The 18,011-nt window shown below is 46.0% G+C and overlaps 1 protein-coding gene across 2 annotated transcripts; it reads right to left on the minus strand.

Moving 5' to 3' along the window:
- Window positions 1-829: 829 nt before the first annotated feature.
- LOC120893705 (ceramide synthase 6) lies at window positions 830-16,948 on the minus strand. 2 transcript variants are annotated; one of them, XR_005738147.1, is made up of 6 exons: window positions 16,155-16,948; window positions 11,058-11,178; window positions 4,148-4,591; window positions 3,802-4,062; window positions 3,497-3,717; window positions 830-3,448 (listed from the first exon to the last, which is right to left on the minus strand). XR_005738147.1 is itself a non-coding variant. In XM_040295752.1 (5 exons), the coding sequence occupies exons 1-5, from the start codon at window positions 16,337-16,339 to the stop codon at window positions 3,553-3,555; spliced, it is 1,176 nt and encodes a 391-aa protein (XP_040151686.1). In that variant the 5' UTR covers window positions 16,340-16,948; the 3' UTR covers window positions 830-3,552. The 2 variants fall into 2 exon arrangements, 1 of the variants encoding a protein (XP_040151686.1); XM_040295752.1 differs by having other exon boundaries at window positions 830-3,717.
- Between the last annotated feature and the right edge of the window lie 1,063 nt (window positions 16,949-18,011).

The following is an 18,011-nucleotide window of genomic DNA, read 5'->3' on the forward strand; positions in this document are numbered from 1 at the left end:
TCTTTCCCTACAGCAAAGTGTCCGTCTTTCCCGCTTTGGTGTCAGGATGTTTAAACCACCAGAAAACAAGATTTTGTACTGCTTTCATTCTCGTTCTTTCGCCAGTTTTTTCATTAATGATCACGACAACCCATTCATGAAATAAAACTGCCGGAAATATAAACAATACAAGTTGTACAGCTTAAGATCGGCAGTAGTCAAATTAGATCAACAAGGGTGCACATGATTGAAAATTTATTTTGTTCGTGGATTTAACCAATTTTACATATTTTATGCCAAAAATGTTCTCAAATGTGTTGTTTTACCTTCAGTCTGGATTCTACATTGTTGAATTGCTCGAAAATTACCTTTTTCATGCATTTATGAGAAGTGTCCATCTTACCCGCAGTGTCCGTCTTTACCTACGTTCCCCTACAAGAAAAAAGGATTTTTTTAATCTGACGGAAAAGGTAAATATTATTGCAAGAACGAAATATTTAAAACAGAAATAAAAGCTAATACTGTATCGTACATATTCGATGCCTTACTTGAAAATCAACCACTCATCAAGAATTTTCTGTCATTTTGGGAATTAGTAATTGCAACGTAAACCTTAAATACTCGCTCGAACACTACCGGACTTGGACTGATCCGGAGTCCGAGTTGAGCCATCACTCCGCCCCGGATTACCCATCACTAAAAAGATGAACCACCCTGTGTCTGGCTGGCTAGAGTAATGCACCTTATGGTTGCATAAACGTTCTGTTCGCACAGCAGCATGTATGGAGGAAGTGTTTTTACTTACAGTGATTCCTTGTAAAATACAGAAGCATACGTACACACACAGAGCTCATTTACTTGTTCCCGTGAAACGGATTCTGTTTTATTTTGTTTTAACTGATTTACTGATTTTCTCGCGACGTGATGTGATTTCTTCTAACACCATTTGCATTCTTTTCCACCTTCCTCTCTCTCACACACACGCACTCACACCCAAAACGGTAACCGGCTTCCCTTTCTACCCCTTCTCGTCAACCACACGTACGTGTCCTATCCCTTTTCTAGCGACACTTTTGCAGAAGAGGACTTTTTCCTAAGCATATACACGTTTGTTTTTGCTGTTAATAATGCGTTAATGATGAACATTTATCTAAAACTAGCTGGTATGGAGAGCGCCGCGGGTTGCTTCGATTACATGCTCTCGAGCAACAACAGCGAAGAAAACCCCGATCGAAAAAGGTGATGGTAATGGAGTGTGAAGGGCTGAACATTTCCCCCATTTGGAGTACGAATGCAGTTATTAGCTGGTATATGATGATAAAGAGGAAGAAAAAATAACAGGATAAAAAGGTTGTTCGTTATAGGGGTTTGTTTTTCAGTAAGGACACTCAAGCGAAGATTTCAAAAATGACGAAGACTTTCGTCGACTCATCGTGAATATCTTGTAATTTGTAAAACACTTTTTACTATTTTTACCTACATATAGCTAGCTCTTTTTCCCCGCGTTGTTCGTCTGTTTCATTCCCATTTGCCTCACGCCTCACACCTATCACCCACTGCAACCAGCATCGCGTCGCGGTGCCTTTTCCTCCTTGCACAGGAGTTCTTCCTCTCTATTCTGCTATGCAGTCTTATGAAGGATATTTATATTGTTTTTTTTTTTTTTTGAGGGGGCACTGTCTTTTCACGCACACATTCACACACTATGCGATCGATCGATCAAACACGATACAACGATGCCCTTCTTCTCGATTTCCATCCGCCCGCGCGTGAGTTACCGGCGCGACCATCCTAACGATCATCATATTCCAGAGTACAGTAAACATAAACTTTGGTAGAGTGAATGAAAACAGCGCAGGTCGGCGCACTATAGGACGCCCGCCACCCGAGACAACGAGACAACATACCATTAACTGATATGGCTGGTCATTCACGCGATCAAGAGCAGAAGTCCCAGCATGTTTGCTGGTTAATGAGGATAGAAACGGGACGCACAGCTGATGAATTACATCTTTTAGTACAAAACGAAGATGCCACAAAAGCAAGCACATCATCATCATCATACCAGAGCACCATTTAAATCGTCGAGTATTTGGTACACGCTCGCTTAAACGATCTACGAAATGTCTAGCTAAATCTTTCAACATGTCGACTGCGCTTCGTCACTAATGCCACGTTTTATCCTTTATCTTTTATAACCAAAAAAAAAAAAACACCCTTAAACAGCAAACCAAAATGCAACACACGAGAGAGAAGGCAAAATAGGGCAGCTGCTAATGCGGAATGTGTGTGTGTGTGTGTTCGCCGTGTCTAGGCCAGGCCAAGTGTTTCCACGCAGAGCAAAATTGCCGTAAGCAACGCGATCTGCAATCTGCAATGACCGTTTTGGGACTATTTTTTTTACTCCACAACTCTTCGCGTTTTTTGCTTTTCATTGTCACTTTCAAACTATATTTATTACTGTTTTTGTCCCGTTTTTTTTCTCTCTTCTTTTTGTTAGAGCTCGTTTGTTGCAACACAAACGCTTACGCGCCAGCCCTAACAACATTTGGTTGTGTTGGATGATTTGCTGTGTTTACGTATGTACTACTTTGTGTACTGTTTTTTCTCCCTATCATTCGCTTTCCCTTCAGCTAAACACGATCAATCAACACACTCACGATATTTGTGTCGCTTTTGTTGCAAATTCAACCACTGGTTTTCCACCCCATTTTGCAGCTGCGAGCTGCCGCTCGCCGCTTCTACTAACGATTTACTTAGCTAATAAATACTTATCTCTAGCTTCTGCGCTGTGTGTTTGATTTCAGTTTCAATTACACTTCCACCGTTTTGCTTTCTTTTTCTAATGCTTTTCTTCTTTGTTCACAAATAATCCTGCAGCACAATTTCTTCTTACAGCAAAACAGGGGAAGGAGCTGCTTCTCCATAATCCTATCTCGTTTAAATGTACCCTAGAGGGAGGAAGAAAAAGGAAATAAAGAAAACAATGTATACCCCTGGTGCGGAGCTGGTACATCCGTTCGTCCGGTCCGATCCTTTACGAAGCCTTCCCTACTCTTTGCTGGTTAAATCTATCATCAATCGTCCGTTTTCCTCTGCACTATTTAACTAAACGGGTAAGAGAAACTGGGGATTTAGGTATAGTAACGTTGCACCCTGGCTGCATCGTATGCAGCTAGTTCTCCCAGGGTTCTAGGTTCTTCGCAGCACGTGCAAACGCATACGTCCACGATCGACTATACTATATAATGCAGCGGTAGTGTAACATGATGCGGTTTTGTTTTTCTTTTACTCTCAGCATGATACAACACCCAATAGTAACATGCGTGTAATGCGTTTTGTTCTTTTTTTCGTGTGTTTTCTGTGTGTGTGTGTGTTTAGGTAATGCGTTACGCGTGGGACGCATTCGCCAGCTACGTGATGATATACGCGTGCCACCCCACCGCCTCTGCTGGTGGCACCCCTGCCGTGATGCATGCACTTCTATAGGTGGCGGCCTTGAGTGGCCAAAGCCCCGACCCACACCAAAGGCCGGTCGTCGTTGCGTCGGTGCTACACACGGGTTTTGTTGTTTTATTGTTTCTTCTTCGGGGAAGCACTGACGCTGTTCGCTGCCGCCGTCGTTCCGTTCTTGCTCGGCTGCTTCTTCGGCGTACCACCGTTCGTTAGCACCGGGCGCGAGTTTTCCGAGCTGTCGGAGATTTCCTCGCTCGAGCTGGACCGCACATCGCCCTCCATCTGCAAACAAACAGGGGAAGGAGATGGATATTAATGGAATTGTTAACCGATGGAAGTCGTTGACTGAAGAGATGGACAACCAACCTGTCCCGATTTGATCGCCTTGACTGCAATCTGCACGATCAAATACGTCCAGCATATGTGCAGCACGAGCAGCAGTATTAGCAGCGTGTTGAAGATGTAGTACGCCGGGAACATGGGCAGTATCTGGGGCGCCTCCACCGACGAGCTGTAGATGATGCGCGGGTACAGCATCAGCCGCGTCACGATCCACACGACGGTGAAGATGGCAAAGATGGTGTCGCACACCTTCTGATACTGTGCGTACTTCGTCAGCTTAGCGGACTGTGAGAAGAAACGAGTGAAAGAAAAAAAAAAGGTTATTAAAAATGAACCCCAATACGGGCCTTCACGGGCGAATCCCCAGTACCTCCAGGAAGATGTCGGCACAATCGTGTACCAGCAGCACGAGCGAGCCGACCCGGTGCAGATTGCACACCCAGCTGAGCGCCATCAGCAGGATCGTGATCATGTGGTGGGCAAACATCTGCCAGAAATCTTTCCGCTTGACGTCGTAGAACTGGGACGCGGTCAGCGACCAGTAGAACGCCATCGAGATCATGTAGTACCACCAGATGTCGTTCGTGACCGATTGGTGCGGGTAGCCGTACCAGCACTGCTTGATGTCCCACAGCCACGGCTTGTCCCACATCACGATGCTGCCGAAGATGAAGCTGTACGTGTAGTAGATACATCGCCACGACGTTTCGCAAAACTTGACCAGCGTCGTCGGTTTGTCCTGGGCCCGGCGGCGTCTCCACCAGTACTCGATCTGTCGCTCGCTCAAATCCACCTGCTTCATCAATCGCATAGTCTAAGGGGGGATGCGAAAAAGAAAAAGAAGAGGAAGAGAAAAACCAAATCAACCGTGAGAAGCAATTGAGAACCTTCGGAGCTTTTGAAATCACAACGAAGCCATACACAACGTATGCAAAAAGAAAGCGAGAGTTTGTCCTCCATTTGGAGACGTTTTATCCATCGCTGCTGCAACAACAACAACAACAAAGGGTCGCAGAGGACAAAACCAATCGGAAGTCAACAACAACAAAAACCCCAAAACAGTACCTCCCGCCCGCCCGGCGTGCGTGGTAGTTGGAATTTTTGTGTTGGCATTTCGATTAACTGGCAAGGGATTCCGTTGCTGGAATAATAAACAGTAGGAGGAAGCCAGCGCAGCCGTTTGGTGCTGCGCAAGGAAACCATAAACAGTGAAAGCTAAAGGGAAACGTTTGGTAGTGTATGGCCCCGCCCGCCAGGTGGTGTGCTGCCCACTGCCTAGCCGGGTTGTGATCATTCGATCATCGGCAGCATGATTAAAAAGGGGAAGCAAATCCACGTATACGAACGACAATTTGGTGTGTGCAGTGAGCAATATAAAAACCATCCTTTTATATAATTTTCAAATTTGGAATAGGGCAATGGATCTACGGGGCAAAACCACTAGTACCACTAAATGCGATCCTTTTACACGAACACTTGAGCATTGTTTTGTAAATCAAGACATTAATCAACATACGTATCTCTTTCTCTCCCTGATCTGTTTATCATTCCCTCATGCGCGACTTTCTAACACTCTGTTAATTGTTTCGTTCTATTCGGTGCCACCGCAGGCCGCGGGGGGCCCGGTTCCACAACCGATGGACGGTGGACAAGAATCGCGTCATGCTCCAGAAATGTAGCACATTCCGCCATCGCACCTTCCCGCTCTGCTAGGTTTTGCTGGACTGAATTCCGCGTTTACGATCACGTCTACAAAAACAGATACGCAGCACGCAGACAACACAAGCACCGTCCCTCCCATCAACTAGAATCCGATGCGCGCTTACAGCAGAGCGTGTGCAGAGGTCAACAAGAGCTGATGATATGTAGAATGTGAACATTATCGCCATTCGTACCATAAATATCGGGCAGCGAGGGGAGGTAGGTGTTGCTCTTTTGCTGCCCAGCATTTGTTTCGCTTTGTTTGTAGTTTTGGTTGAGAGCGTGCGTTAGGAAATGCTTTATTGATGGGAGTATTTTTGGCGCTTCGAATTATGACGGCTTCAAGTCGCACGCTGCAGCAAAACGGTTGCGAAAGAAAGTATTCCATTTTTTGTTGTTGTTGGTAGCAGCGCGTGCTTCGTATTTCGAGAAAGAGACTACTTTAGGGTATTGCCTATGTCTTGGAGCAGCAGTGCCAAAGCAATTTGTTGAGGACAGTTTCAACGTGAAAGCGGCGGCGACGGCGGTGGCTGGGTAAATGGGGGAGAATGGGTAATAAAGATTTTAATTAATTTCAACCGTTTGCAGCTGTATTTTGCGCACGTTTGGAGTGTGGTTCGGAGTTTGGAGTTGTTTTTTTGTGATAAAACTTCCAGGCAGGTGAAAGCATACATTCACCATACACATCCAACGAACCAAAATCAAAACAAAAAAATCAATACAGTTTTTGCTACGTCAAATAGAAAACAAAACTCCAACAAACGACCCTAACAAGCGCTCGGGAGAGCAAACCAAAAACTAACCTGTCCCCTACTAAGGTCATTTGGATGGGCGAGCCCTAAATTTAACCGTCATTAGCAGTATTTATTGATGAGCTAGTGACGTGTGCGACGGTCCAGCTAACCCTTCTGGTGCCCTCTGACGGTTGGCTTTTGTTGGCTGAGGAGAAATCAAGTGAAAGTAGTGAATACTGCCGGGGACTGGCCCTTTCCATGGGCAGGCATGATAATTTCATTAGCAAAGCGCTATTGGACCATTTCACGACTGTTGTTCTTGGAGCGCGTAGCAAGGTCTCTTGTAGGTAGGAAAAAATAATCAAATATGTATTATTCTGGATTTAACTCGGTTCATTCACAATTCGCGTCCATGAGAGTTGTGGTAGATATTTTGTTTTCAATGTCAGTTCTTTGTCTCTCTGGGATATCTACGAATGAGAAACATTTGTAACTCTTCAGCTTATAAACCACATGATTCAACATAGTAAATCCTTCAGTGCATCATTTCTGATCGAGCCTCATTGAATGCGACACGCGATACAGCTGAGCTTAGTGCACCATCAAACTAGTGATGTGCTCTTTGGAGCGCACCTACGACTCAGATCTGACTCTAGCTATTGTTAGTCCGATTCTGACTCTGGCAAAACCGGAGTCCACTAGTTCCGCCCGGAGTCAGGGTCATCCAGAATTGTCCGGAGTCGCCCGGAGTCGGCTGGAGTCGAAGAAGTCCAAGTGTCAGAGTCGGAGTCGGCCGGAAACATTCAATTTCGTGGTTTTATTTTCCCCTTTTTTGCCTTGTGCGTCAGGTATGAAAAGCCTGACCATAAAAACATTGCAATGGACGACGTCTCCGGACAACTGTGAATGACTCTGGATGACTCCGGATAACTTCGGACGACTCCGGATAACTTCGGACGACCCCGGATGACTTCGGACGACTCCAGATGACTCCGGACGACTCCAGATGACTCCGGACGACTCCAGATGACTCCAGACGACTCCAGATGACTCCAGACGACCCCGGATGACTCCGGCCGACTCCGGAAGACTACGGGCGATTCCAGATGACTTTGGATGACTCCACATAGCTCCGGATGACTCCAGATAGCTCCGGACGACTCTGGATGACTGCGAACGATACCGGACGACTTTGGATGACTTCGAACTACTCCGGAACACTCCGGAAGACTACGTGCGATTCCAGATTACTCCGGATGGTTTCAGATGTCTCAGGACGACTCCGGACGACTCCGGAAGACCACGAACAATTCTAGATGGCTCCAGATGACTCCAGATGACTCTGGATGACTACGAATGCCTCTGCACGACTCCGCACGACTCAGGACGACTCCGGACGACTCCGTATGACTCCGTATGATGCCGGATGACTTTGGAAGACACCGGATATTTCCGACTCCAGACGAATATGGGCGATTCCGAACGACTCCGGATAATGATAAGCGGACCTAACTTCCAGAGTCGGTCCCGAAACTATCGGAATCGGATCGGAGTCGACTCCACATTTTTGCCCACTTTTCCCATCACTACCTCAAACGAGTATCGTTTCACCCAACAAGCCAGGGAGCGCGTGCCAGTAAGGCCCCGTCCGTCTGCTTACATAATCCTCTAGGGGCCGTAATCACTTCGTGTGTTCTAGCATACAATAAACACAAAAAAACCCCCATCATGCCATCATGAGCGTAGTAGATCGCGCGATCACGACGACAACCTCCGGTGCAGTTTTCGCGCAATTTACACGAGATGTTGTCCTCCACTGCCACAGTTGTGGTGTGAGTTGTGACGAGGAGAAGCGTTCGAGAGCACTCGTCAATTTCATTGTCGCAATAAAAATAAAAACAAACGAGAGAAAGATATATCCGGGCAAGATAGTGACACTGGAGCTTGCCCATTCGTACGGCAGCTTTAATGTGCGCGGAGGATATCGGGGCTGTACTGTTGCGCTTCCACCAACAATCCGCGTCACCTACTCTCCACGAAGTGTAAAGTGTGCGGGAAGGGTGATACGAAACCACTATCCGCGCAATGAACCACAGAGAAACAGCACACACACACACACCCAAGCACCTTCTCTTTTCCATCTATTGGCACATTGGCACTCGGTCGCGAGATTGTGTGTTTTGTTCCATCACGCGACCGAGAGGCATGAGGGAGCGGAGCCAGACATACAGACCACAGATTAAATATTCTATCGACGTAAATTCCACGTCTTCCGCCGCCGTCGTTTAGCGTCGTAAGCGTCAGTGATATCGTTATGACGACGGTGGCCAATAAGTTGCTCCCGGAATGGTAGTGTTGGTGGCTGGACATAGCGCAGCGGACAACAGTGGAAAGGGGTGCTGTTTGATTTGGAGACGACAGGTCCCCCCCCCCCGTTACGTTGTTTCCTTTAGTCTACTTCCACACAACCTTATACGCTGCTGTATGCAGAAGCGAAGAATTGTTTCGCCGCAAGTGCAGTTTCCTCCGTGGCTCGCACCATGTAGGATTTTTATTCCAAATTTTTATGCCAACAAGCAGCTGATGGGGCAGCTATTTGGAAGAACAAAAATGTGCGTCCACAATGAGTTTTGCCTCTTGTTCTTTTTGTTTTACTTTACACTCCCCTTGTCCGAAATAGGACCAAAGGAATCCAATCTACATCTTTATTCATATTCATATGCGCACACCAACACCCAGATTATGCTTAGCTTGGTTGTGAAGAGCTTCCAATTTAGAACACTTGCAATTGCAATCAATTATTCATCCTCCACACTAGCCACGATTGGTGTGCATAAATTTACATCACTTGCAGAGGATACGCTAAGTATAATACTAATCTAGCCGTAATTTGCGTTCTTTTGCGTTGTGAATCAGTCGACAGAGCGTGCCGAAATGGGCTAACTGTTTCAAATTACACGCAAAAAGGGCGCATGCCTTCGGATTGGTGAGCGCAACACAAGCGAGGAAATTTGGTGTATCATGTGGTTGCAGCCAGTTGTTCAATAAGACCCTATAACACGGGGCAGTGTTAAGGTTTCGGGACAAGCCGAAACGACGCCAGTACCAATATTGTAAGGCTTCCCAAAAACATCCAAAAAACACATCGAGAGAGTTGTGGTCCGCTTTGGTGTGGCAGACGGTTTGTAATTGTTACCAAAAAAAAAAAAACATATTTAACATACGCGTTTCGCCCCAGAAGAAGCTAGCATTAAAACTACTGTTGCCGTATCCATTCGCACCGTGTTTCGTGTGCCAACAAAGAAAAGGACACCGCTGGCGTCATTAGGAGTGCGCGCTGTCGTTTCGATCCAACGATAAGCGGGGCCGGTTGGACTGACTGGCACCACGGACGGTGTTGTGACCGAAAACACCGAGCCGAGTTCTGAACAGGCTTTTTGCGTGATTAACTGGACCAGCTCTTATCGATCCACAGTGCTGGCTGGTCCGTAGCTGGAGGGGGGGGGGGGGGGCTCTATAGCGTACTGTTCTCTATGCGACGACACATTAACGCTATTATACAGGGGAAACTAACTACTACAACGGGGTAACATTAAAATCACAACGAAATAAAGCACCCTTTTCTGTTGTGCGACTGCAACAGTTTGTAGCAAACTGTACAGATTGTGCCAGCAGCAAGTTGCATTATGACCTCGCTCTCAACACTGAAAAGAGGGTTTGTGTTTGTGTTTCGCATCCCCCTTTTCGTGACGGAGTGTAATTACTGCTGCATTTACTTCTCTTTTTGTATGTTCAAAGGGTTTTAATCAATCTTTAGGAAAAATAAAAACTCCAACAACGTCCAGTCGATTCAGTTCCGTTTATCGCACCGCCATCAAGGTACCAACCACCACCCACCACCACCACCACCAGACTATTTATCAATCAACAATCCAACACTAGCCACGTGGGTGGCCCCATCAGTATAGGGGGAGGGGGGTGGATGAGAGCCGAATACCGAATCGTCGACACCTCGTGGTGTTCTTTCCCTCTCCCTCTTCACCTCTCCTAAACCCTTTTGTGTTTGTGAGACACATCCGGACATCCGGAGCAATTTCTTGCTCCAAATCTTTAATCTCTCTCTCTCTCTCTATCTCCCGCTCACTGCCTGCCAGTAAATACTGTTTACAAGCCGGTTCAAGCGCGATTCTACAACAGCGCCGGAAATGAGCAGATAGCAGAAGCGACGAAACGGTGCAATGAAGCAGCTTATCACTTCCGGTCGAACGATGTGTGCTACAGAAATTGATTCATTCGATTCGGCACTCGGAAGGCACACGAGGCACGAGCATGATTCAAACCCGACACACACACACACAAACATAGAAGTGAAATGTAATCGAACACATACACACCACCACCACCACCATCATATGGTTGTTTTCCGTTCAGAACATGTCCGTTTGGCTTTTCTTAACCTTAACCGTTCTGTTTCTTTTTGGGGCTGGCACATTGCGCGGTGTAGTTATGCTTAATTCATATGCCCCGCGGGTACCAACGCCGTAGGTCGCCGTCATTTTGCCAAAAACAGCGTTGTTGTTCGATGTTAGGGCAGAGTTTTGTGGTCACCACACACTCCTGTGCTTGGCAAAAGCGCACATGGCATTGGGTACGGGTATGGAACAATGAATATTCATTACGCTTGAGAAATGCTTTCCGCTTTACGAAATGTGTTTTGCACACATCAAGGGTGTAACCTATACATTGCCGTCGCCATACAACATTGTGGGCCATCCGCTGCAGCTACATGGCAATCTTAACACACACACACACAGCTGCAATCGAAAGACCCCCAATGATCCTTACCGTTTTGTGGCTTAGCCGGGCGTTGACATTGTATGCCGCCTCCAGTACTTTGTTTGGTTTCGGTGGCTTTGGTCCTGTGCTCTTGATACCGAGCGCCTTACCGACCGGTGCAATCCAATATCTACAAAGATACAACGCATAGGAAACGATTTAGCTTAGGGATGTGTAAATATATTTAAAAACATTTCTTATACATATTGGCTCAAAATCATTAATTGGTTGTAACGAATGAATCCAAATCATTTGCCTCATACAAGATGCATCATAGTTTTAGGCCCTTATCGGGGTTTCGGGGTTTGAAACATTTCCCAATTCTTGATTACAGGGTTTACCAGGGGTTCTCATAGTTGTCGGACACTTCCTTGACTCTTTCCTATTGGAAGTGAAATTCTCGCTTTGGAAATTCCAGTTAGATATATCAAACAATCGTGTTATAGAATCCAATTCGTATTACAATAAGTTAATTTCCCGTAAGAAAGAGTCAATAAAGTGTCCCACAGCTATGAGAACTCCTGGAAAACCCTGTATTATGTCTTAATAGGCAGTACACTACCAAAACTATGGTCGCCCCGCTTGTGCATATCAGAGGGACCATAATATGCTACCCTTATGGTCAAACCGGCATAAAGCATGGGGAGTACACCTTGGCATAAAGGTTAAGACCATTTGATTGATATTGATACAACGTGTTCGGGTGTCTCCATGTGGGGAATAGTAGGGGGGCCAACGAATTCGGCTCCTCGTGCTGATACGGTATGATTCAGTCACAACAATCACGCACAGGAAGAAGATTCTCAAAAAAAACCCCATCCCCATCCAAACGGTTTTATTACGCCCGATAACGTATCACCACACTCAGTTTGTATGAAACGCATTGAGTGTAGGATGGGTGTGCGAAAAAAAACAACCTCCTTACCACCAATAAACTTCCCCGAAACGAGCGAGGCAGAGAGAGAGAGAGCTAAACCGATCGTCATAGCTGAGGTTTTTTGGTGATTAAAAAACACAACGCCATCCTACAGGTGTTGCCTAGTAACGACAACCCCCAAGTCTAAAAAGCGTACGCGCCATTCGGTGCATGTATCCATCCACAACATTCCTATCGCATGATAGCTCTGGGTGCAATGTCTGCAAACGCGTGCACAGCCTACAAAAAAAAGAGGCAACAGCGGATCACATCTATACCGCTGGAGGTCGAGCCTTTGCTTGGCGAATGCGTCAAAAACACCCTTCCGGACTGTGCCTAACCGACGCGCGACTCACCAAACGATCTGTTGACGTGTGTTGGCCCCCTTTTTCCTGGCTAAACCTTTCCTCAACATACCTGCCGGCCCACCTTCCCTTCCGTCGCGCTTATCTTTCGGGTGGGCCGATTTGGATCGTAAAGAAACGTAAAGCCTTATCCATCCAAAAGCTAATGGGGACACAATATTCTTGCTTTTTACCCGAATTTTATGATCAGTAAGCATGAGTGATGGTGAAAAAGCGATAAGAAAGCGCCATTCGTTGGTGTTTGTGTCTGGGGACACTCTTCCTCCTTCGCTATAGGCCACTAAAGCGTAGTAATAATGCACGATAATGCTGAACGTGCACTACACATGATGCAACCGAAAACGATGTGCGCAAGGTATGGTTGGAACACACACACCCACATACAACGAGGCTTCTGTACAAATTGTTCTTCGGTGTTCATAAGCGCATTTATCGCCTGGCTGATAAGATGCGAGTCTCGTTGAAATATGCGCTACAAGATAATGGGGCGGGCCCGCGAAGGACACTATAGCTATAAGCTGGTATTGTCCCCGTCGTAGTCAGTGAAAAAACTCATATTTGAGCACCAAAAGAGGCGCAATAGCTATGAATCGTATTACAAGAGATATTTTAAGATGGTGGACGAACGATTTTACCTTCACATAGCTTATTATAACATCTAAAAAAGAAATTTGTTTTCGTTTTTTATCGTTTGATGTTACAGGGTTTTCCAGGAGTTCTCATTGTTGTGGGCCACTTTATTAACTCTTTCTTGCGGGAAAAGAACTTTATGCCATGCGAATTGGACTCTATAGCACCGTTGTTGGGCAAATCTAATAAGAATTTCAAGGAGCCAATAAGGATACCATACAGTCCAATTCCCAACCGTATAAGTTTCACTTCCAATTAGATAGAGTCAAAGAAGTGTCCCACAGCTAAGATAACTCCTAGCAAACCCTGTAATAACTGCTTTCTGTAATTTACAATACAAAAACAAAACAAACCAGTTGCTATTTGAAAGCAAACGAATACATATATTCACCGCAATGCAGACACAGCGCAAGTTTGTATCCGGCAGGGCAATGTGTACTTTTTAAATGAGTGTACAGGGTGTTGACACACAAACAAAAAACAGTAAACAGTTTGTATAAACTGGCAAACGCCTCCAAAAACGTTCGGTCCTTCGGTGGCGGTTGACTAATGGGTTGAAGTACCGTAGCAAAAATGCATTGTCGCTGTTACACTATTGTGTTCTGCGTCTCTCCCTAAAGCTGCAAGATAAGATCGATCGAACGATAAGCAAAGCCGATAAAAGGGGCAAATTGTGGAGAGGCTGACTACTCATGCTGATAAGCATATTGTTATAGATCGAATGACTCGCTGCTAAAACATGATTGATATTCAGCATTTCCCCAAATACAAATGTACTACAAAATCATTCCGACTAGTAGTAGATTTTGACAGTAGAGTTAACCCAAACCATCTATGACATCACTAGACAAAACCCCACATACTTGGAACTGGGGTGCATTTGTGACGAAGCACATTTGTGGGGCGCGCTTCGGCAACGAACCTTACTCATCGTGGCCCAATAGAAGGGGGGGGGGGAATGTAAACCTAGCGTTATTGATGACGAATGATAACCTCGTGTGAAGCGTGTGACTCACCGAGACACCGATTATGACTATTCACCAGTGGCCTGTTTATAAACATGCCGAACTAAAGTAACAAATAAATACATTTACAACAATTCGCACAACGATTTACTCGGGCGATCAACACTGATACCATTTTGCTTCCCCTTTTTCCTATTTTTCCTCTCTCCATCCCTTCTGGCCAATCAAGGTTCAGTTTATGACTGAATGACGATGACACGCGTAACCGTGCACCAGCCAACCTTCACCTCCTCTTCTACCCCCCCCCCCCCCATCATCCACATATTGCGTAACGTTTCTACCATCATCAATAAGCTTCATACACGTTCTGTACGGTCGCCTTCTGACGACATGCCCGGTCGCCCGGTCGCCTGCTGCTGCTGTACGATCATACACTTGTTGGGAAGCGTTTTGCAAGCGTTTGGCACGACTTTTGAATGATTAGATTACCCATTATCAGGTACGTACTAAGACTCCGGCCGGCGATAGAGGCGGACGCGCGAGGGCAAGCGTATTATGCATGAGATGACGCTAGTAAATGGTGGTAGTGGTGGTGGTAAAGACACGCGAAAACCGCTCGATGTCTCGTCGGATGTCTAGTGGGTGGAACGAACCAGGGATGTTGGGTTGGAAACCCACTGAAGATCGGATTTGCAAAGGAGGTGGTAGTGATGGTGGTGGTGGTGATAATGAACCGTTGGAGGTCGAAGTCAACGATTCTTATCGCATCGCATGTGGTGATGGATCATGGTTTAAGCGCATTTTTTTTCCTGTTCGAATTTCGTGTTTCCATGCTCGGCATATGCTCATTTGGAGTACAATCTACAAAATATAATAAAAATAAATAAAATTAAGAGCATTGTTAAGAAAAAGACATTGTGCCCTTACTGGTCCTCATACATGTCCGAATGAGTTTGTCCCTAATGGTTCAAAGTTCACCATTAAATAATCGTATTATCTGAGAATACCATTATCAATGAGGTCAACCAATTGATCTTTCCAGCTCAGAAAGATTTTAACAGTCGACCGATTCATGCATCCCTTATGCTGCCGCCCTATCATCGTCACGCCGGTACGATCGATCCAAGCATGCTGCTGCTGCTGCTGGTTGGTGCATTGTCAGGGCGAACCGGCATAAACATAAACCATGCACTTGAAAGCAGCCGAGAGAGACAGAGAGAGAGGGAGAGTACACACACAGACACACTGTGAGCGAGCGAAATGTAGAAATGAGGCCCGGAGAAAGCACAACGGTTTCGAAACGAATGAAGTGGGAAAAAAAAACAAAATTAAACGGAACCACACCACCAACCCTTTCTCAAGCCACCTTCTTCTGGTGAGTGTACGCGTTCGTTTTTTCTTCTGTTACTTCATTTCATGCGTAAATTTAGAAGTGTGTGAAAGGTTTATGTTTGTGTTTGCATTTCAACGTCATCCTGCTTCATGTGTAGATGCTCTCTCAGGGGGGTGGGGGGGGGGGGGGAGAATCGATTATGTGTGTTGTTGCTGTTCTTACATTACTTGCCCCTTTACTAAGCGCGAAGGCAAGTGTTTGCGGGTCGAAATTTTGGTTTTCAAATTGTTCTTCAATTCTATGCAATTCCGGGTGCAGTGTTCGCACACACTCTCCCCCTTCCCAAGTATATGCATTCTGACACACTGCAGTCCCGCCGCACGTCTTTGGTGCATTATGGACAATTCTTCGCAGTGCGCTGCTCCCAACGGGAACGGGGGAATGATGCGACGAGAGAGAGAGCAGCGCGCGTGGGGTTTGCCTATCCCCCCCTTTCTTTGATTTCACCCATTTTCGGAAATTATAAGGGCGTAACCGCGTAGCAGGAATGATACGATAGAGCTTCCTCCTTCCATCGACCGCAACACTACCGCCGCGTGTAAACATCGATCCGAAATTCGCGCTTCTACAGCGACGGGGGCATCGCAGCAGGCTGACTGAACGCACCATATTTCCACACACACACACAATCGCACATGCACGCACTCACACACACATGCACAACGGGACACACAGAGAAACGGTTTTCATGCGCGATTGAGGTTATGTGTACGGGGTGCGCGCGATCGCCACCAAAACCGCTCCCCTCTCGCACGGGCCTGCTTCCACCCTCCTTCGTGAGCGTTTTAACTTTTTGCTTCTTCATCCACTCCTTCTTTTAACCGCACCGCCACCTACCGTTCAATAATCCAGCGCAGCACGATAATGACCGCGGCCAGCGGTATCGGGTAGATCAGGTGCCGGTAGTCGGCATGGTTCACGTCCGCTCGCACACCCGGCCGTATGTCTTCCCAGGTGATGTTCGGCGGCAGCCACACTCGCGTCGACCAGAACGTGTCCGATACGGCACGCACAATCTCCATGCTGGTGCTGGTGCTGCTGCTGGTATGGTAACTGCGGTGTCCGGGGTTGAAAGCGCACCCGCGGAAAGAGACAAAAACGCGGTCGATGTGTGCTGCGGGACACCAACTTTGTCGTCACTGTGTGCACACTGTGGTATACGCCTTTCTTTTCAATACACACCCGGCAGCGGGTGCGCTACTGCTATGCACGGCTACGGTACGGCTACTAAGCGCTCTACACACACATACACACTATGCTAAACCACCATTCGAGACTAGAAACGGAGCTCTAGCACTAGGAACGGCAGAAGGAAGATTAACACTACCGGGAGTCACACCACTATTTACAGGCTCATCGTTTCATCATTCACACCACTGATTCATGCCGCGTTACACGCCTTCTGCTCGGAACGTACGCCACTAGCGCGGTAGCAACGCACTGCCACACGGCTGGTTGCACGGAGTCGATGGAGTTTGGAAGTAAAGGAAACACTCTAGTGCTAGCAATTGGGGGGCACACACACGGGAGTAGAGGAAACTCTCTAAAAATTAATTCTGCAGAAAGCAAAATCAATAGGCACAAGTGTCAATCGTACCACCTTCGTCGGCTGACGAAAAAACAATGTTTATTAAGCAGCTGCTACACGTTTGAAGATAGACAGTTCCCAGGTAGCAGGTCGGAGCTGCTAGCTGTCAAATCGCTAGCACAGTGGGGCGTTTCCACATGCCGGGTCGGATTCCCATACAACATTTGGGACCGGTTGAAAGTTTTCGGCGCGGTTTGAAATATTACCAACGGTTATTTAAAAGAATGTTTTTTTACGAAAGTGTTATTCGAGAGGCATTCGCGTAGCTCGGATTTTCGCGTAAGTCGAATATCACGTTTTACAGCCAAAGTTGACTTTAATTATAATGATTTTTTTTCTTGAATTTAGTTCATTTATGTAATACATAACTTTTTTAATGCAATCGGGGAAAGACTGTACAATTATTTATGATGAAATAAAACATTATTAAACAACCCAAGTGCCACAAATCCACTAAACGACCACTAAACGGCATCTAAACGACTCAAGCACTCTACCTAAACGGAATATAGAAAGACTTCTTTTAGCATACGGCAAACGACTCATGCATTCTAAAAATAGCAAAAAAGCTGGTGGCGCCATCTGTTTGTGGGATACCCAACCAGTTGAGCTTCCTCGCTTGGAGGAAAGCTTCCTCATTTCCTCTGTACTATTGTATGATTTCGCATTGAAGTTATGCATCGCTAGAACTAGAACGGCGATACGATTGTTTAAATACTAAACTCCAACAGAAACCACCAGCACCAGAAGCAAGTGAGATTTGAGTAATGGTCGTTGGTGTTGATACCCACGTATCTGACTACACGACCATTCATATAGATTTGGTTAGAAGGCTCAGAAAGTTAGAAGACTATATAGCATGATAAGATGAAACTTATCGAAACACATTGCAAGAAAAGGATAGCAATATAATAATCAGTTTTAATACGCCATCTATTGATCAAACCAATGAAGCTGTGGAGCTTTCATTTTTTTCTATGGATATTCAATTTTTCAGTCGTTTAAGCTTAATCTGTGGCGCTTGGGTTAACTGCATAAAGTTTTTTGCTCAGCTAAATACGTGTTCAGTGTAGAAAATAAACATTTAAGGTGGAAGTAAAATTGTA

The sequence above is a fragment of the Anopheles arabiensis genome, chromosome 2 (assembly GCF_016920715.1).
Source record: "Anopheles arabiensis isolate DONGOLA chromosome 2, AaraD3, whole genome shotgun sequence".
NCBI lineage: Eukaryota > Metazoa > Arthropoda > Insecta > Diptera > Culicidae > Anopheles > Anopheles arabiensis.